General features: G+C 38.4%; 1 protein-coding gene and 1 pseudogene across 1 annotated transcript; both read left to right on the top strand.

Annotated features, from left to right (window-relative positions):
- The first annotated feature begins 94 nt into the window (after positions 1-94).
- Positions 95-4,362, top strand: LOC120804134 (taste receptor type 1 member 1-like). Its single transcript, XM_040153357.1, has 6 exons — positions 95-276; positions 603-909; positions 1,023-1,748; positions 2,355-2,561; positions 2,891-3,011; positions 3,434-4,362. The coding sequence occupies exons 1-6, from the start codon at positions 95-97 to the stop codon at positions 4,360-4,362; spliced, it is 2,472 nt and encodes an 823-aa protein (XP_040009291.1).
- Positions 4,363-12,593: 8,231 nt separating this feature from the next.
- LOC120804173 lies at positions 12,594-16,758 on the top strand (annotated as a pseudogene).
- The last annotated feature ends 2,975 nt before the right edge of the window (positions 16,759-19,733 follow it).

Genomic DNA, 19,733 nt, shown 5'->3' with positions numbered 1-19,733 from the left:
CAGTGAGGCTTAGATGTCACCCAGTGTCTAATAACTTACTAAAGGCAAAGGCAAGTTAGAGTTCACATCAGACTGGTAAATGCTAACTACAGCTATGAAACATTTTCTTGCTTTTCTGTGTCTGCTTGAACCTCTGTTGTGTGCTTTGACTCAATGCACTTTCCCAGCTTCAGAGTTTCAGCTGGAAGGAGATTATTTGATAGGTGGACTTTTTGATATCCATCATGTCAGTGCCCCTGTTTATCATGACAGACCAGAAGCCATCGACTGCTCCAGGTGAGTCATAATAAATCTAAATGGATATCTTCTGAAGTTGAAACTGATGAAGAATTCCTAGTGTAACAGATTACTGTATATATTTAAGTGTTTTACTCAAACTTGAGGTCAATTGCTATTGATAATTACACATTTCCCCCGTAAACCAATCAAGTAAATTGCTTTATTGTCAAAGTTATTGAAGGACCTAAAGTCTGTATTATTGACCTCTGTCTTTGTTGCATGAAATCCTTTTAAATATCCATATCTGTACAGTCTTCATAAACAGTAATACTTGAACAGCGAAATTAATTCATACACACTTGCTGTCCTGCCTCTGTTCACAGTCAACCCTTTATTCTGTCAAGTTATCGAAGGTTTCAGTTGATGAGATTCTCCGTAGAGGAAATCAATAACTCTACCGACCTACTGCCAAATGTATCTATTGGCTATGAGATATTTGACCACTGCTCAGATATACAGAATTTTCCAGGTATTTTGGATCTCATCTCAGTCAATGGCTTGATCCAACCTTGGGATGAACCACACAAGAATCTGTCCAAAGTGTCCAAAATGATAGCAGTGGTCGGCACTTATACAAGCACTGAGACACTGACTGTAGCCCCACTTTTTATGATGAATCTCATTCCTATGGTAAATTTGCCAACTATTGTATGTTGAATTAAAACACCTTTAACAGCAGTTTAACTTTTGAGAATTTATTGTCATCAAAAATAATGACAATTTGTCTATTGCTCATTTAACAGGTCAGTTACGGAGCTGCTAGCTCTGTTTTTTCAAGAAAACAGAATTTTCCCTCTTTCTTTCGAACAGTACATCCCAATAAGGACGTTATACAAGTGATCATTAACATCCTTCTGCACTTCAACTGGCGCTGGGTTGCTTTTCTTAACACTGATGATGATTATGGCAACGACGGCCTGGAATTATTCATAAAAAAGATTAAGGATACTGAGATCTGCCTGGCGTACACCAAAGGCCTCAATCATTATACAGATTACTCCCAAATGTTTAAAACGATAGCAGCACAGAGGATACATATCATTATTGTTTTTGCTGCTGAATGGACTGCTGAAGCGCTCATTGACAAAGCAATAGAACTAAATGTCACCAACAAAGTGTGGATAGCAGGGGATGCATGGTCCTTAAACAAGAGGCTCCCCAAGAAGAAAAGAATAAAAAATATTGGAACTGTACTTGGGGTGTCTGAGCCAGTAGAGACGATACCTGGTTTCAGCAATTTTATCTACTCTTCAAAAAGCCAGACTCTCTGTGAAAATGAAGGACAGCAGAAGTTTTGTAATCAGGTTTGCAACTGCAGTAGCCTGAGTCCAGAGGAAATCCTTGCTGCGGACCCATCTTTCTCTTTTCCTGTTTATTCTGCTGTATATGCCATCGCTCATGCCTTACACAGTGCCTTGAAATGTGGAGCTGGCACATGTAATGACAATATTACAATCTACCCACACATGGTGAGTATGCAAAAAAAATGAGAAATCATTTAATCATGACATTACAGATGTAAAAAAAAAAAGCCTGTAAATCATCAGAATACAATCAAAACTGACTGTTACCTATTAAATATTAGAAATCAGACAATAGATCTGCACACTCTACTGATGGCTTCCAATACTTTCAAAACTTTAACTGTTTCAATCTCAGAGAGCTCTTTGCCAGGCTTCATCAAGCCGTGTGAAAGGTTTCAATCTCATCACATCTCTGATAGGTTAAAACCTTGCTGTATTAAATTTTAATTAACTGGGGGGTACCACCACAGTGTGCAAATGTTTTGTCTGATTTCTGCCTTAAATATTGAGTTTTTTCATCCAGCACCTGGATGTGTGCACTCTTTTATTTCCTTGTAAACAATGCCTTGATATCAAAATCTCAGACAACAAATTTCAGTGATAGAGGAGTGTAGAGTTTGATAAAGCACTTTTTATAACCGCTAAAGAGGGGCATTAGACTGCAGTTCTTTCTTCAATAGGAGTATTAAACCTAAAAACCTATTTAATCAACACCTCCAATGTCGATTGTGAACACATGCAAGTATTATGAACTTTGTGTACCCAAATCAGGTTCTAGCGGAGCTGAAGAAGTCAAATTTTACACTTTTGAACCGGAGTATTAATTTTGATGAGAATGGTGACCCCAAGTTCGGATCCTATTCCATAGTTTTCTGGAACCACAGTGGTGATGCACAGGTGGTCGGCTTTTATCAATTTCACCCATCAGTCAAGTTCTTCATCAACAGCACCAAAGTTCAGTGGTACACAGAGGGAGAAGTAAGTAGTTTTCATTATATAGTAAATGGTGATATTAAAATACTTTGTTTTAGTTTTCCAACCTCTGCATGGATGTCTATATGAGTGCACATTCGCTCAAAGATACATTTCTTTGATAAAGCTGTGACAGGACAACTACAATATCAGGAACATCCACCAATGGTGGCTGATCACTGTGGTCTTTGATGGTTATATTTTACAAAACCTGATTATAAATTCAAAAAGCTGTATAGGCCTAGTTATTGCTACTTCTCTATCAGATACCCTCCTATAACTTTCTATTTCCTGCACTTACATTTACTTTTCTGCTAAACAATTGTGTTGTACAGGTGCCTACTTCACTATGTTCCCCAGAATGTCCTATAGGATATGCAAAAAAGCAAGATGGAATTCACAAATGCTGCTTCACTTGTGTAATCTGTCCCAATGGAACTTATGTCAACACCACAGGTAAATTATTACACATGAGAACAAGAAAACGTGTAAAAGTGATGCTGCCATTCTTGCCTTGATGGGAGCTCATTTCTGGCAGTGTTAAACTTTCAAGGCTGAGTCGGTTTAGCAGACTTTTCATGTTGATCGGACACAGCTATCCACATAGGCTTTCATGTGCACTCTGCACTCTGAACATGCAAATTAAACTACAGCAATAAGTTATTTGTGTATACCACTGTAAACTCTAATGCAAGTTTGACATTAAGTAAAAGCACATCTTAGGAGAACATACATCAAAGATTAAACATTTAACACTGCTTACTCAGCTGTTTGCCTTCTCTTTACTTTTTTTGATCTCTCTTTTGGTCTGTCTTATTATTTTTGCAAAAGTTAACTTTAACTTTTTTGACAAATTGTTTCTCTCTCATGTAAAACAGAGGATGCCTACAAGTGCATCTACTGTAAGGAGACAGAATGGTCTGCAGAAGGAAGCACATCATGCAATCTTCGGGTGGTGGAGTACATCCCATTCACAGACAGCGCAGCTGTGCTGCTCATGTTTGGGGCCTTGGCTTTGGTGGGCCTCACACTAGCCATGTCTGCTCTCTTTGCCATCAACTACAGCACCCCTGTTGTCAGATCTGCTGGGGGACCAATGTGCTTCCTAATCTTAGGCTGCCTCAGTCTGTGTAGTCTAAGTGTGTTCTTTTACTTTGATAAGCCAACAGTTTCTTTTTGTATCTTAAGGCTCTTACCATTCACTTTGTTCTACACTGTTTGTCTAGCATGCTTTGTTGTGCGCTCTTTTCAAATTGTGTGCATTTTCAAAATAGCTGGCAAGTTCCCCAAGCTTCACAGTTGGTGGATGAAATGTCATGGACAATGGCTGGTCATCACTGGAGCTTTTGTTACTCAGTTACTCCTCATTCTTATTGGCTACTCTTATGAACCCCCCAAGCCCTACAATGAAACAATTTTTTACCCAGACAAAATCATACTCGGTTGTGACATCAGTCTCGGAGCCTCCTCCGGTTCTGTGATTTTACTTGTATTTTTGTCCTGCCTTTGCTTTATTTTCTCCTACATGGGAAAAGACCTCCCAAAAAATTACAATGAGGCTAAAGCAATAACATTCTGCCTGCTCCTGCTGATCCTCACCTGGATCATCTTTGCCACTATGTATGTGCTTTACCATGGAAAGAACATCGCAACTCTTAACGCTCTGGCAGTACTCTCCAGTCTCTACTCCTTTCTGTTGTGGTATTTCCTCCCAAAATGTTACATCATCCTTTTTCAGCCCTACAAAAACACACAGCAGTACTTCCAAGGTCTCATTCAGAATTATACCAAAACAATTAGCCAGTAGCTGCCTCCAGTAAATACATGCCTGTATAAATAGAAAAGCTGATGTGCTTCAGGCCCTTACTAATGATTTTGCTTTTCAGAGTATATTTTAATTTAAATCTTTGTGATTTTATTCCTGGAGTTGTAAACAAATGTTTTTTGTATATTTTTATTGAAGTTTGTTTATTTTTTTGAGGAATATGCCAGTAAACAAAGTCTTTGAATGAGCTAAAATTAGATAAAGTAAGAAACATTATGGTGGCACAGACTGTACAATCTCAGAGATGGCCTGCAATATGTCTTAGTCCTAAACGGAGGATTTTGCTAAAGATTCTATGTAGTAGCCTTTATGTATTCAGACGATACCTTTAATCAGTAATGGGGATGTTGCTTTTTTTCTCATTGTAAGAGTAATTATGATCAGTCATTTTAATGATACCGCTCCATTGTGCAGGTGTCATTAAGGAATAATCTACATTTTGGCAGATATGGTTATTTATTTTCTAGCCCAGAGTTAGATGAGATGTTTGATACCACTCTCTGTCTCCTGTCTGTCTCTTAAACATGAAGCTACAGCTTGTCTTTTTTGCCCACATTCCAGTGCTACATCCCCAAATGTCTGTTAGTAACTGAGTGACTGATTGAGTACTAGAGTTGAGGGCGTAAAGAAGTTGGCCGCGTGTTGGTGTTTCCCCAGTGGCTGTTGCTCCTTCAAGATGAATTGGGGCAAACAGTTCAGACAACTTTAGTGACTGTTTTTTCACGGCAGCCAACACAGACATGAAAGAGATTCTAACTTTCTCTCTGAGTGATCATTTTACATGTAAATACAGCCGAAATCACAGCACAGCCGTTGTCTTTAACTTGTGTGTATGATGTTTTGTCAGATGACATCGTAGATATAAAATCAGGATTTCAGCAGTGCAGAGCAGCTTCTTGGAAATGGCTTGGAAGTGACTGCTGGTTAACATGTAGTCTTAATGGGCCGTGTTTCAGTCACTATTTCATACTTGTTCTGTTGTCTGACAACAGAAACAGAAAAACATGCAAAGGAGAACAGCTTTATTGGGAATTAACTGTATTAAAATATGTATATGTGAGCACAGAGAGTAGGAGAGAAGCCAAAAGATAAAGGGCTGACACCGGCTGACACTGGGAAGAATACAAATACAAAGCAATGGCATCATGAATGTGCTAATTAGTTTATTACGTCATTGAGCGACATTCAGCAACTTTTAGAGCCAGCTTTAGCTCATTTCAATCGAAAAAAGTTGTTTACAGGGGTTCCACAACAGTTTTCAACTATGTCCTCAATTTCGCACATTGACCATACGTAGTCTACCCATATACTAGGTTTTGACCTAGTCTTGTTTACACTTAAGTTGTTTTAAAACAAATGAGATATGACATATTAATTACTGAGAGTTGCTGGTAGTTTTTTTCCTAGGGACAGGGCCAGGTAAAGTGTTTCCTCCTGCTACCAGTATTTATGCTAAGCTAAGCTATCCCACCTACCGGCTGTAGCCTTATATCTAACAAACGAATATGAGAGCAGTATCACTCTCCTCACCTAACTCACAGCAAGAGGGCATATAAATTTAACTGCGATTGTTTCCTTACAATAATGTAGCCAATGATTTAGCTAAATTAGCTAGCAAACAGATAAAGTTAGAATAGTATGTCCCTTTATGCTAAAGCTTTCTGGCCTTGTAGAGTATTAAATCTTTCACACTGCACACATTAAATACAAATTCTCTAGTTAGGAAAATAAATCTCTGCACTCAGTTGATCAAAACTTAAACTCAAAAATATACTTACATAAGAGAAACGGTTATTACATAAGAGAATCAGCTATTGTATTTTTGCATTTGAATAACTAAATCAAAGAGAACACGTCTTGTAATGTTGTTGGCACATTAATTAAAACATCTGTAAGATTCATTGTACAATATACTTTAAATGAACACTTTAAAATCTTATTAAACTTTATGTCGTTTACAGCCTTGTTGCATTAAATGGTAAATCAAATAAAGTGAATTAATTCATTCTTTTATGTACCTTTTACCTTTTTAACTACCCTGTGTATTCTGTTTCACTTGGTGAGGGCCTAGCCTTTCCTATTAAGCAAAACGAGGAGTTCTATGCCTCTACCAGGAGGAATTCAAATTCTGGTGAGAGTCCTGGCCATTTATCACTTTTGTCTGCTGTGTGATTGCAAATGTACCTCTTTCAAATAACTTGTGTGGTGCAATGTTAAATCGTGCAGAGAGAATTTGTAAGAGGAGGTGACCTTTTAGCATAAACCAAAGATACTGGGTTGAATTCGTTTAATTTGTGTGTATTTGCTTGTGACTATATTCTGTGTGACTTTTGTGGGTGGAAGGAAGACAATGAGCATCAGGCAACATCCTTTTTGTATTTTTGTCCTAAACTTTTTCCTTCAAATTTTTATGTGAGGCTTGTTTCTTTGAGTGTTCCAATTTGGATTCACCAAAATCTCTTGACTGCACAAACTTTGCTCGTTTCAGACTGATTACTATATGTTCATGAAGAGGTGCGTGTTTATGAGATTTGATCATTAGCATAATCAACAACCCTAAAATTGCCATTTAAGGCTACCTGTTCTGCTTCATATGTGGAAAAGTTTCATAAGGGGTGTTTCCATCCACTCAGGTTTTTAGGTGAATTTTCAATTTGCTCATAAAAAAACCTGAGTGGAAGAAATGGTTTTGGCTATATGAAGTTAGATGCTAAAAAACCTCTTTCTATAGCAAAGCAGTCCATGACTAATATGTGAGGCAGTCAAGGAGATGACAATCACTGAGATATATATGAGAGAATATTACAGCCTACAGTAGGTGTTGTTATACATTTGGGTGCAACAGAGAATGATACTGGATAAAAAAAAACTGCATAAAGAATCTTCCTAAGAACTACTGATATGTGTAAGCTGCTGTGACAAAATATGCCAATAAAAATGCTAAAATCTTTAAAAAAAAAACCTCTCTGTAAATTGGCAAGCCATTAAGTTTATTATATATACTTTTTAATTGCATCAATTTTGATATGAACTCCAAAATCATTCAGATTAAGCCACTATAATTCTTAAATCAAACAAGTATGTTTTCCCCATGTGAAGAAAGGCAGTTTATCTGTTCATGACACATACAAGAGGCCTGGATCAATTGTGAATTTTATTTTTACCTTACAGATAATTCATGAATGCCACCAGTTCTCTTAAATCGCTTGGATTATTCACGTCAGAATGAATCTGTTCATATGACTGGTTCTTACTAGCAGCATTTTTCTCTTTAAGCAGGTTCACTTGGTACAACACATAGTATGGTATATCACGACCCCATGTGGCCTGACTGAAGACAAGCCATCCATGAGGTCACCACGGTGCCCTGAGATAACCTCTGGTATGATTTGGCGCTATATAACTAAAATTGAATTGAATTGAATTGAATTGCACAGGCCATCTAAAGGCTTGCATTTCACTCACACTACACACCAAAATTCTTTACGCTCCAAATGTATTTACCTCCATTTTATGTGAATAACCATAGTGATTGTGTATGGGGCTCTGAGCAATTCCAAAATTCCCTACACTCAATACAGTCCTGTGTAAACACAGATGGAGCACTGAAGCTGCTGCTGCTGCACTGCTAATGTGCTTCTCCTGCTATGATACTGTGTAAACACAGTGTTAATCTAGTTATCTCCACCATGATATCTGCAGATCAAAACGTATTAGCATTTTAAACCATTAATGTGGCTAACTAAATATATATACTTTTACTCCTAGGTGGACTGCCTAAAAAACATTTTTCTTTTTTTTTTTGCGCTCTAAAACTAATGTTAGTCCTTGAAACCTTGGGGATGGTACAGACAAAGGTATGCCAAATGTTGTTGCAAAGGGAAGCTGTCTCCATGATTTTTTAAACATAGATATATTTTCTATGTTTGTCTTTGTTTTTTTGTCATCCTAATATCTGTCACACAGAATGATTTTAACAACTAAAGTGAATTTGTCATAATGGCTTAAGGAAGGAAGTTCTATATTGTTTCTAAGGATTACAATATTTATTCATGATAGAGGCATTTAACATGCTAAATGATGATTCTTTGTTATAAGAACATTCCAGGTCAAAGATTTATGATTGACTTTGTGGTTGTATCATCAGATCTGCAGAGAGGAGCTGTGAAAGTATAATTTGTATGAATCATTTGTTAATCATTTATTCACTTTGTTATAACTGTGTGCTTTTGGAACACTCTGTACCTATGCCTTTTGTGATTTATGTAGCTGAAGAAAGTGAAAACATCATGCTAAATGCATTTCAGATGTTCTGTGAAGGTCCTCTGTCTCCCAGAATTGTAATACAAACTTCTGTGCATACACAGCTTACATCAGAGTGTGAACAACGTGTGGACAGTTTGTGGTTTTTGACAACTGGTTAATATCAGATTTTTTTTGGGAAAATGGCCAATCATGATCTTTGTTTCCAAGAAAAACTGTACACTATGTTCAGACCTTAATTCAGAGAGATTCCCCCCTTGGCTTCAAGGCTGTAAGGTACCTGTATTGTATACATTTACTCTATTCTTCTCAACCCATCAGAGTTTTTGTGTGCTTTTTATGTCCAGAATGTCTAAACAGGGCAAACTTTCCAAAACAGAACAGAGCTGTCAACTGATCACCACCTGATGGTGAGGGTCTGTAAGGCAGAGGATTAGCCTGCCTTACAACCATGGTAAACCCAAACATTTATTGAGGGTAAACTGGGAACATCTGTAGGAGCCCTGGCCCCCGTGGTCTTTAAATCCCACCTGCAGAAGAATTCCTCATGCATCTTAGGGGAAGTTGGAGACATGGAATCCGTGTGAGCCATGTTCAAACCTTCCATTGTGGAGTCAGACACTCTGAATTGTGGTCAGAAGGTTGTCTTTGCCTGTTGTGGCCTGAGAACCTGTGAATGAGGACTTTCAGACTCCCTCAGGGGACTCCTTAAGCAGCAGACAAGTACCAGAGGCCAGAAGGGCTGTGGCTTCGATGGTCACCGAAGCAAAACCCAAGTTTGGGAGGAGGTCAGGGAGGCCCTGGAGAAGCACTTTTCTTTGGCCTCAAGAAAGTTCTGCCAAACCAGTGACTCAGGAAAGGGAAGCAGGGCTTGGCTCAGGATGTCCGCAGGAGAGGAGAATTGCCGACCCTGCCTGGTGATATTCTCAAACAGCAGAAAGATCACTCTGAGGAACTCCTACACCCAGCAAACACGTCCTCTGTGGAGGAGGCAGAGTCGAAAGACTCAGAAGAAGCCTTATCCATATCCCTGGCAGAGGTCTCTGAGGTAATTAAGAGGCTCGTCAGTGGCAAGGAACCGGGTGTAAATGAAATTCGCCCTGAGATGCTGAAGGATCTGGACATTTTCGGCCAGTCTTGGCTGACACACCTCTTCAATGTTGTGTCTAGGTTGGGGACAGTGCCTGTATACTGGCAGACCAAAGTGGTGGTTCCCATTTTTAAAAAAAAAAGGAGTTATCACACTGCTTAGTCTACCTTGGAAAGCTTATGCCAGGGTACTAATGAGGCTGCAACCCACTCACATCCAGGAGGGATAATACGGAGTCCATCTTGGCCATGGAACAGTGGAGTGTCTGGGATGTCTTGTGGAGGGGTTATGTCGGAGTATGTTGGACCAGGGCTATTGCTTCAAGCCATCCTATCCTTATATAACCCGGGTGAGAGCTGTTTCCGTATCCTTGGCAGGAAGTCAAACACATTTTAGGTTGGTGCTGGGCTCCGCCATCATTGTCCCCTATCACCAATTCTATTCATGATTTTCAGGGATAGGATCTCAAGGTGCAGCTAGTGAGAGAAGAATGTCTGGTTTGGGACCTAAGAATCACTCCTTGGCTTTTTACAGATGATGTGGATGTTGGCTTCATCAGAGCAGTGAGGATGAGAGTCAGCACCTCCAAGTCTGAGGTTCTCTGCCAGAAAATGGTGGACTGAGCCATCCAGGTTGGGAGTGATTTGCTCCCCCAGGTGGCAGAGTTCAAGTATCACGAGCTCTCATTTACAAGTGATAGAGAGAGAGATTGACAGGTGAATTGGTGCAGTGACAGAAGTAATGTGGGTGTTATACAAGACCATTGTGGTGAAGAGGGAGTTGAGCCTGAAACCAAAGCTCTTGATTTACCAGTCTATGTTCCAACCCTCCACTATGGTTATGAGCTTTGAGTAGGGACCATAGGAATGAGATCACAGATACAAGCGGCTGAAATAAGGTTCCTCCAAAGGGTGGCTGGGCTCAGCCTCAGGGATAGGGTAAGGAGCTCAGATATCTGGAGGGAGCTCAGAGTTGAGCTGCCACTTCTCCTTGTTGAAAGGAGTCAGTTGAGGTGGTTTGGGCATCTGATGAGGATGACTCCTGAGCGCCTTGCTTTCAAGGTTTTCCAGGCCTATCCAATTGGTAGAAGGCCACAGAGTAAACCCAGAACATGCAACATGCTGGAGAGATTATATATCTCATCTGGCGTGGGAACGCCTCTGGATTCCCCAGGAGGACCCCCAGGAGAAAATGCACTAAAATAACGACTGTATATCCTGCTGTCAGGAAATACAAAAGCTAACATTGCTATCAAAATTTTACTCTGCTGTCACCAAACAAGTGTATAGTAAACATGCACCATTGGTTATTTGTATGCTGGAGTGCATTAAATGTCTATAAAACTAAAGTAGACTGTTTTGGAACAAGGTGTGCTTGGAGGGGATGACTGTAAATCAGCTCGTCATGGAAGTAGAAACAACCATTGAAAACCTAGCATTCAGAGCAGTCTGACGCCTGAGCTTTTGTCTCACAGGGATTACTTTTACATACATGTACCTCATTATTTGAATATCCTTTAATGAGGATATTTGGTCTTCTATTAACTTCATTGTGTAATCTGTTTTATTTGATGAGGGCCAATCCTCTCCTACCGAGTGGAACAAAGAGTTCCGCCCTTCCACCAGGAGGTTTCCTGAATTAAAATTCTGGCGAGAGTCCTGGCCATTTATTACTTGCATCTGCTGAGTGATTGCAAATTTTCCTCTTTCAAATGACTTGTGGGGTCCAATGTTGAATTGTGCAGGGATCATTTGTAAGAGGAGATGATCTTTACCGTAAATTAAAGATAGTGGGTTGAATTGCTTTAATCTGCGTGTATTTGCTTATAGCTCTGTCCTGTTTGATCTTATAAAAACTCATCTATACTTGGTAAGATCAATCTTGTGGTAATAATTTCTTCTTTAAAAGGGCCATTAAATTTTCAAAAAATTCAATGCAACAGCATTGGTTAACAGTCTTAAGGTGTTTCCAACATTATAAAAATGATCTGTCAAGAGAAAAACACTTTGCTAAGAATCCTGCATGCAATGACAATCTTTTGAGGGTCGAAGGAAAATGATGTGTTAAACAGTTTCTGAGAGCTGGTGACCATTAAAAAAAAAACTGTGGCAGTGGAAAAATTTGTCGGATTTTAAAATTGGATTTGATCATTTGGTACATCCTGGTCCAACTTTAGAAACAGGTTACACACATTTAGGACTATACTGCACCTGTTGATTGGACAGCATAACATTGTGTGATGTGATCTGTATAATTACTATTTTATTCATATCATTATTTCAGTACTTATATATAATTGTGATAGTATGTTTCCATAGAATCTGTTGGTTATTTCATTATGTGAGAGAATAATGTTTACTTCTAGTGTATTCTCTATGTAATATATATTAGTTTTTTTGTTTTTTTAAAAATTTAATTAATTTGTTTTTATTATCTCCACCATGATAGCTGAAGTTCGAAACTGGTCAGCATTTAAAAATGCTCAACTAAAAAATGCTTATAATATACTTTTACTCCTTGGTAAGTTGGCTAAAGACATTTTTACTCTTTATTTTTTTAAACTATTCTTTTTTTCTAAAACTAATGTTAGTCCTTGAAACCTCAGGGATGGTATAGATGCTCATGATGATTGTTAAACCTTGCATGTATACATCACAGGGAGTCTGTTCAGCAGCAGTTTAGATGCTTTTGCATACGGATTTGTGAATTCTCCCCCAACCATTTATATATATGAATTTCATTCCCTCATGTATGGAAATGATCATTGAGGCTTAACCATCACCAGTGGTTCATAACTTATTAAAGGCAGAGACAAATCTCAATATAGTTCAAATCAGACTGGTAAATAGTAACTACCACTATGAAATATTTTCTTGCTTCTCTGTGTTTACTGGGACCTTTTCTATATGCCTTCGCTCATTGCACTGTACCAGCCTCAGAGTTGCAGCTGGAAGGAGATTAGGTGGACTTTTTAATATCCATCATGTCAGTGCCCCTGTTTATCATGACAGACCAGGGGCCATCGACTGTTCCAGGTGAGTCTTATAATAAATTTTGGTGGATGCCATGATGAAACTAATTAAGAACACAAAATTTTATTATTATTATTGTTATTATTAGTCGTAGTAGTATTATTATTGCTTTGCTTAGTAGCAAAAACAATCCGGTTAATTGCTACTTGACCAAAGTTGCTCCGTAACATTAGGTTGGAATTCAGTTCTTGTTCAATAAAATTCCCTTTTGTAGTATCCATATCTCTACAGGGGTCCCAAGAGCGTTATTTGAGCCTTTAACAATAGTGATGCTTAAAACACTGCGGTATAACTGTTGCAATAAGACGTTCTAAAGCTTGAAAACTCTCCTGCCTTCCTTTCTCTGTCCATAGTCAACCCTTCATTCTTTCAGATTATCTGAGATTTCAGTTGATGAGATTCTCTGTAGAGGAAATCAATAACTCTACCAACCTACTGCCAAATGTATCTCTTGGCTATGAGATATTGGACCACTGCTCAGATGCACAGAATTTTCCAGGTATTTTCAACCTCATTTCAGTCAACGGCTTGATTCAACCTTGGGGTGAACCACACAAGAAACAAAGACATAAGTCCAACGTGACAGCAGTGGTTGGTCCTTTCACAAGCACTCAGGTCTTGACTGTAGCCCCACTGTTCATGGTGGATCTCATTCCTATGGTAAGTTTTTTTCAAACAGACCGTCTTAAATCAATGCAGTTCAGTATATGTTATAGTCATTTCTTTCATTTGAAACAGCTTGCAATATTTATTCTCTGTCAACAGGTCAGTTACGGATCTTCTAGTTCAATTTTTTCAAACACAGCAAAATTCCCATCTTTCTTCCGAACAGTACGTCCTAATAAGGACATCATTGAAGTGATTATTATAATTATGCAGCATTTCAACTGGCGCTGGGTTGCTTTCCTTAATAGTGATAACAATTATGGCAATGATGGCCTGCAATTATTCATAAAGAGGATTAAGGATACTGAGATTTGCCTGGCATATACCAACAGTCTCAATGGCAATACAAATTACTCCCAAATGTTTAAAACGATAGCAGCACAGAGGATACATATCATTATTGTTTTTGCTGCTGAATGGACTGCTGAAGCACTCATTGACAAAGCAATAGAACTAAATGTCACCAACAAAGTGTGGATAGCAGGGGATGCATGGTCCTTAAACAAGAGGCTCCCCAAGAAGAAAAGAATCAAAAATATTGGAACTGTACTTGGGGTGTCTCAGTCAGTAGTGACGATACCTGGTTTCAGCGATTTTATCTATTCTTCCAAAAGCCAGACTCTCTGTGAAAATGCAGGACAGCAGAAGTTTTGTAATCAGGTTTGCAACTGCAGTAGCCTGAGTCCAGAGAAAATCCTTGCCACGGACCCATCTTTCTCTTTTCCTGTTTATTCTGCTGTATATGCCATCGCTCATGCCTTACACAGTGCCTTGAAATGTGGAGCTGGCACATGTAATGACAATATTACAGTCTATCCACTCATGGTAAGTATACAAATTTGTAGTTGTAATTAAGATGTAATACAGTCTCAACACGCATACATACAAGTTCACTTTTGGGAACTCAAATACGCCGGAAAAAAAAAAAAAGAAAGAAATGGGCATAATTACCAAAAATAAATTACTGACATAACCAAAACCTTCATGCCCTCAGTTTTCAATTTTTTTGATCCACCACCAGGATATACGCACTCTCTACCTTAGTTACCTTTCAAACATAGCGTTGGTATAAAAATCAAGAACAAGTCATTTCAAAGATAGATAAAATCTACTATCTGATAATCCACTTCCTAAGGGAGGCATCTCACTGCAGTTCCTCCCTCCACAGAAATATTTTTTAACATTTTTTAAAACTATTTAATCAGCACATACTTTTTTCATTGTGAACAAAAAGAAGTAATGGTCATCTGAACTTTGTACATCCACAACAGGTTCTAGAAGAGCTGAAGAAGTCAAACTTTATGCTTTTAAATCAAAGTATTCAGTTTGATGAGAACGGTGACCCCAAGTTTGGATCCTATTCCATAGTTTTCTGGAATCACCTTGGTGATACAGAGGAGGTTGGCTTTAATAAATTTTACCCATCGGCCAGTATCTCATCAACAACACCAAGATCCATTGGTACACGAAAGGAGAAGTAAGTTGTTTTTTCTTCATTACAATATGTGTAGTACAGTGCGTACAGTGTGTCAAGCATTATATACAGTAAATGAGATATAAATAAATACTTTGTTTTGCTTTTCCCCTTCCATAAGAATGTGTGTCTGGGCATGTACATGTTACACAAAATCTTTAAAATGTTTAAATGCTATATAGGCCTAATTACTGGTAATTCTCACTTATTTGTCTCCACCAATCACAGTATTATCTTTGTTTAACTTGTATTTGTTTTGCTGCTACACAATTGTGTTGTACAGGTGCCTACTTTACTATGTTCCCCAGATTGTCCTATAGGATATGCAAAAAAGCAAGATGGAATCCACAAATGCTGCTTCACTTGTGTAATCTGTCCCAATGGAACTAATGTCGACACCACAAGTAAATTATTGCACAGGAGAACAAGAAAACGAGTAAAAGTGGTTCTGCCATTCTTGCCTTGATGATTTCATACAGTTGGTAAGTTTGGTTTCATAGCTAAGAGAATTTAACAGTCATTTCATGTTTACTTGACACAGCTCTACACGTAGGCTTCACTTCATTCATTTTGACCATGCACATGCCAATTGGGGCTTAATAAATTAAAAATGGCTATGCAATAAACTGTAAAAAATACTTTTAAAAATTCACAGTTGTCTTTTACAGCACAATTTACCAATTCCCTGTCATGCAATAAATTCTAAGTTCTGGTACAATTTTCTCTAGGGTAGCTATTACTATAGTTCTGACTACAATTAAAGAAAGCTTTACGTTAAGAAAGAGCTCATTTTAGGAGAATATAACAGTATGACAGAGTACACATCTAATGCTGCTTCTGCAGCTGGTTGACGTCTCTTTACCCAGAGAGGATATTCCAAAAGTTTACCTTAAAATTTTTTTCCAAATTGTTTCATGTAAAACAGGGGATCCCTATGAGTGCATCTACTGTAAGGAGACAGAATGGTCTGCAGAAGGAAGCACATCATGCAATCTTCGGGTGGTGGAGTACATCCCATTCACAGACAGCGCAGCTGTGCTGCTCATGTTTGGGGCCTTGGCTTTGGTGGGCCTCACACTAGCCATGTCTGCTCTCTTTGCCATCACCTACAGCACCCTGTTTTCAGATCTGCTGGGGGACCAATGTGCTTCCTAATCTTAGGCTGTCTCAGTCTGTGTAGTCTAAGTGCATTCTTTTACTTTGATAAGCCAACAGTTTCTTTTTGTATCTTAAGGCTCTTACCATTCATTTTGTTCTACACTGTATCTCTAGCATGCTTTGTTGTGCGCGCTTTTCAAATTGTGTGCATTTTCAAAATAGCTGGCAAGTTCCCCAAGCTTCACAGTTGGTGGATGAAATGTCATGGACAATGGCTGGTCATCACTGGAGCTTTTGTTACTCAGTTACTCCTCATTCTTATTGGCTACTCTTATGGACCCCCCAAGCCCTACAATGAAACAATTTTGTACCCAGGCAAAATCCTACTTTGTTGTGACACCAGTCTCGGAGCCTCCTCCGGTTCTGTGATTTTACTTGTATTTTTGTCCTGCCTTTTCTTTATATTCTCCTACATGGGAAAAGACCTCCCAAAAAATTACAATGAGGCCAAAGCAATAACATTCTGCCTGCTCCTGCTGATCCTCACCTGGATCATCTTTGCCACTATGTATGTGCTTTACCATGGAAAGAACATCCAAACTCTTAACGCTCTGGCAGTACTCTCCAGTCTCTACTCCTTTCTGTTGTGGTATTTCCTCCCAAAATGTTACATCATCCTTTTTCAGCCCTACAAAAACACACAGCAGTACTTCCAAGGTCTCATTCAGAATTATACCAAAACAATTAGCCAGTAGCTGCCTCCAGTAAATACGTGCCTCTATAAATAGAAACGCTGATGTGCATTGGGCTCTCTGAAAACTTGTAATCCAATGCTAATAATTTGTCTTTTTGAAATAGTATTAAATATTTGTCTTGTTTACTTTTTCTTTTAAGGGTCTTTCTTTCAAGAACATTTTACAGATATCTATGACTATTTTATGAAGTGTGTATTATTGTCTGTTTTGACAAGAACAACCTTAAAATTACTTAATAACTAGAAGCAATAAAAAAACAGTCAAGCAAGAGGCACATTTGCTGTAATTTCAGAGATGGTTGGCAACATGTTCCTAAACAGAAGACTTTGCTAAAGATTCCACATAGCCTTTATATGGCTGATTGTGTCAGAAATGTGGAATACTGCACTGCTCTGACTGTCACACTAATCATGATCAAATAAGCCGTGTTTGGTGATATTGCTCAATTGTGCAGACTCGAGATAAAAAATGAATGTATAATGGTTTGCCTCCCATTTGTTTAGCCAGTTTTGGCAAGGAAATTGAAGATGAAGTAACAGTTGTACGTCACTTCTTGCTAGACCTTTCTGGTCTTGCTAGACAAGCAGTCATCATCCATAATAAGAATATATTCCACAATATATAGAAGAAATCTGTGCACTTCTTTGCAATTTCTTGAAGTTCTTATTTCTGAGAATATGTGCCTATAGTGTCAGTGACATGGTATGGATTATATTTTCATAAAATATATAAGATTATATTATCATTGAGTTACATGTACATTTGGTTGCTGATGAATTATTGCTTTAACATCTTTTGAAGTTGTGCGTTATTTAACATCCTCAGGGCATTTAGTGGCAATCCACATAAAGCTCATTCTGTTAAGTCCTAGTACTAATTCAGATAATTCCATATACATGTACAGTTATATAACAGTAAGAGTGATTAAATTAAAAAAAACATAACATGGATTTGTACTTTGCTCTCCGTTCAACAGTTTTTGAGGTTGATGTAATACTAATCTCACCACATGATGGCACCACCTCACAGTGACCGAGTCTACAGGCTAGATTACAGTTCTACCATATATTTCTACGAATTTCTTTTCCTCTAATGCCAGTATTTACCAAAGCAAAAGCCTGATAATAAACATACAGTTTATTTTTCACCCCTTCAATACCAGCTTTAAGCCATATTCTTTATGGGGACATTGCCTTAAAATTAGACTGTTTAATACTTTAAACTGAATTATGTGAAATAAATTTTAAAGGCAAAATCAGGTCTAACACTAAGGGAAAAACGTTTGTATTGCTGTTAAAGTAAGGGTGGTGGTGGTACCGATTACGATTTTATGCATTCTGTATACACAACTGTGTTCAAATATAAATCCAAAGGTAATTCATATGAAACTAATACACTGGAGTAATAAATACTATTTAGTACTACAATGTTGCTTGATTTTTTTTTTATTTTTTTTTTTGACCTGTGTCATTTTCTTTACCCCTATGGACGGATTAGGTCTCCAGTTGTCGTAGTTTATTGCTCATTCCACTGTTTGAATAGGTTTCTTTTGATATTTTTCACAAAATGTTTCTGAATAAAGTAGGTGGTGTAGATTTACACCTCTGTAATCATAGGTAAATATGCTGGTTTGACTGGTACCATTTGATATAAGCACCTTAATCCAGAAATACTTGCAGTGTAGTAGAAGCATGCTAGACATCTCTGGAGCACCTGAACTTTTTCCTACTCGATGCCACACACTAACATAGAACCTTCTTGTTCCATCTCCGAAACTACAGTACATTAGTTCGGAAAACGAATTACATCTTCATTGTACAATGATAGGCCTATACAACCCTATTGCCAGACATGACGCCGATTAGATGAGTATACGGCTGTGTTTTGGGGGCATTAAATACCTCTACAGACTGTGATGTGGGCAACTCAGATGGTGTGCAACTGGGTGACCCTAAATAAGTTAGTTCCCAGGTGCCTTTGCCTAATTTTATTGATTATTTTTTCATAGATCCAGTTCAAACATCTTTTACCTCAAATAGTATGTGTGACAGGGATCTCTATATCATTTATTTTGTTGCTTATTTATTTTTGGTGCAACCTGGCCCCTAGACCAACACTAGTGTTTAGAAGCTAGCTTTCATATTGTCGCCCAATAATATATGCCCATGTGTGGTGTTGCTATATGGACCATGTGTTTTCCACATCTGCTTTAATGTCTAGTATTCCCTGAGATGAAAGGGCAGACAGTGGTGCATCAACACCGACGACCTGCGTGACGGTCATACTGACGCTCGACCATCTTCCTCTCCATTTGAAGTTTCACGCCGTGAGGCTGAGTAAGGCTGGGGTGCCCTACCAAGTGAAACGGAAGGAGCCCTGCAGCAGGGGGTATGTGACAATTCCAGAGGGTAAATTGCCATTTTGTTGTGGCCATTCAGTTTACTGACAAGGAGAAGGGGAGGATGGACCGTGAAACTAGGAACGAATTGGTAAATAGTGCCACTTAGCATGGCATATGGCGCGCCTGGGAAGCTGAAGGCTGACACCAACAAATTGACAATTTCATACCAATTTCAGAATTACATTGGCCACACACGTTGTCAGGCAGAGTTTTAGCGTTTTCGTCCACTTGTGACAAAGTCGAGATTTGCGCAGCCTGCTACGGTGTCAGCTTGGCGTGACTAAAATAAGCCCATTTAAAGTGACTGGGTCATAAATAGTTTAGAATTTAAATTAGTCTAAATATTTAAAAGGAAGAGTAGCTAAAGACTTAAACTACAGCAACATGTTTGTATTTTTAACGGCTATCATGCCTTGCTTAAGTTTATTTTAAAGGATTGGTTATTTTGTTCGCTTCAATTCTTCTGAGGGGACACATATTACTGTTTTACAAAATATGGAGCGAGGAAAATCGGAGGAACGCCCCATGGCTTTTCACTTGTACCTTTCAATTTTCCACTTTGGTCAGATAAAGG

Source organism: Xiphias gladius, chromosome 18 (genome assembly GCF_016859285.1).
Source record: "Xiphias gladius isolate SHS-SW01 ecotype Sanya breed wild chromosome 18, ASM1685928v1, whole genome shotgun sequence".
Classification (NCBI taxonomy): domain Eukaryota; kingdom Metazoa; phylum Chordata; class Actinopteri; order Istiophoriformes; family Xiphiidae; genus Xiphias; species Xiphias gladius.
Note: the sequence above shows the minus strand (reverse complement) of the source record. Positions and strands in the feature narration are given on the sequence as shown.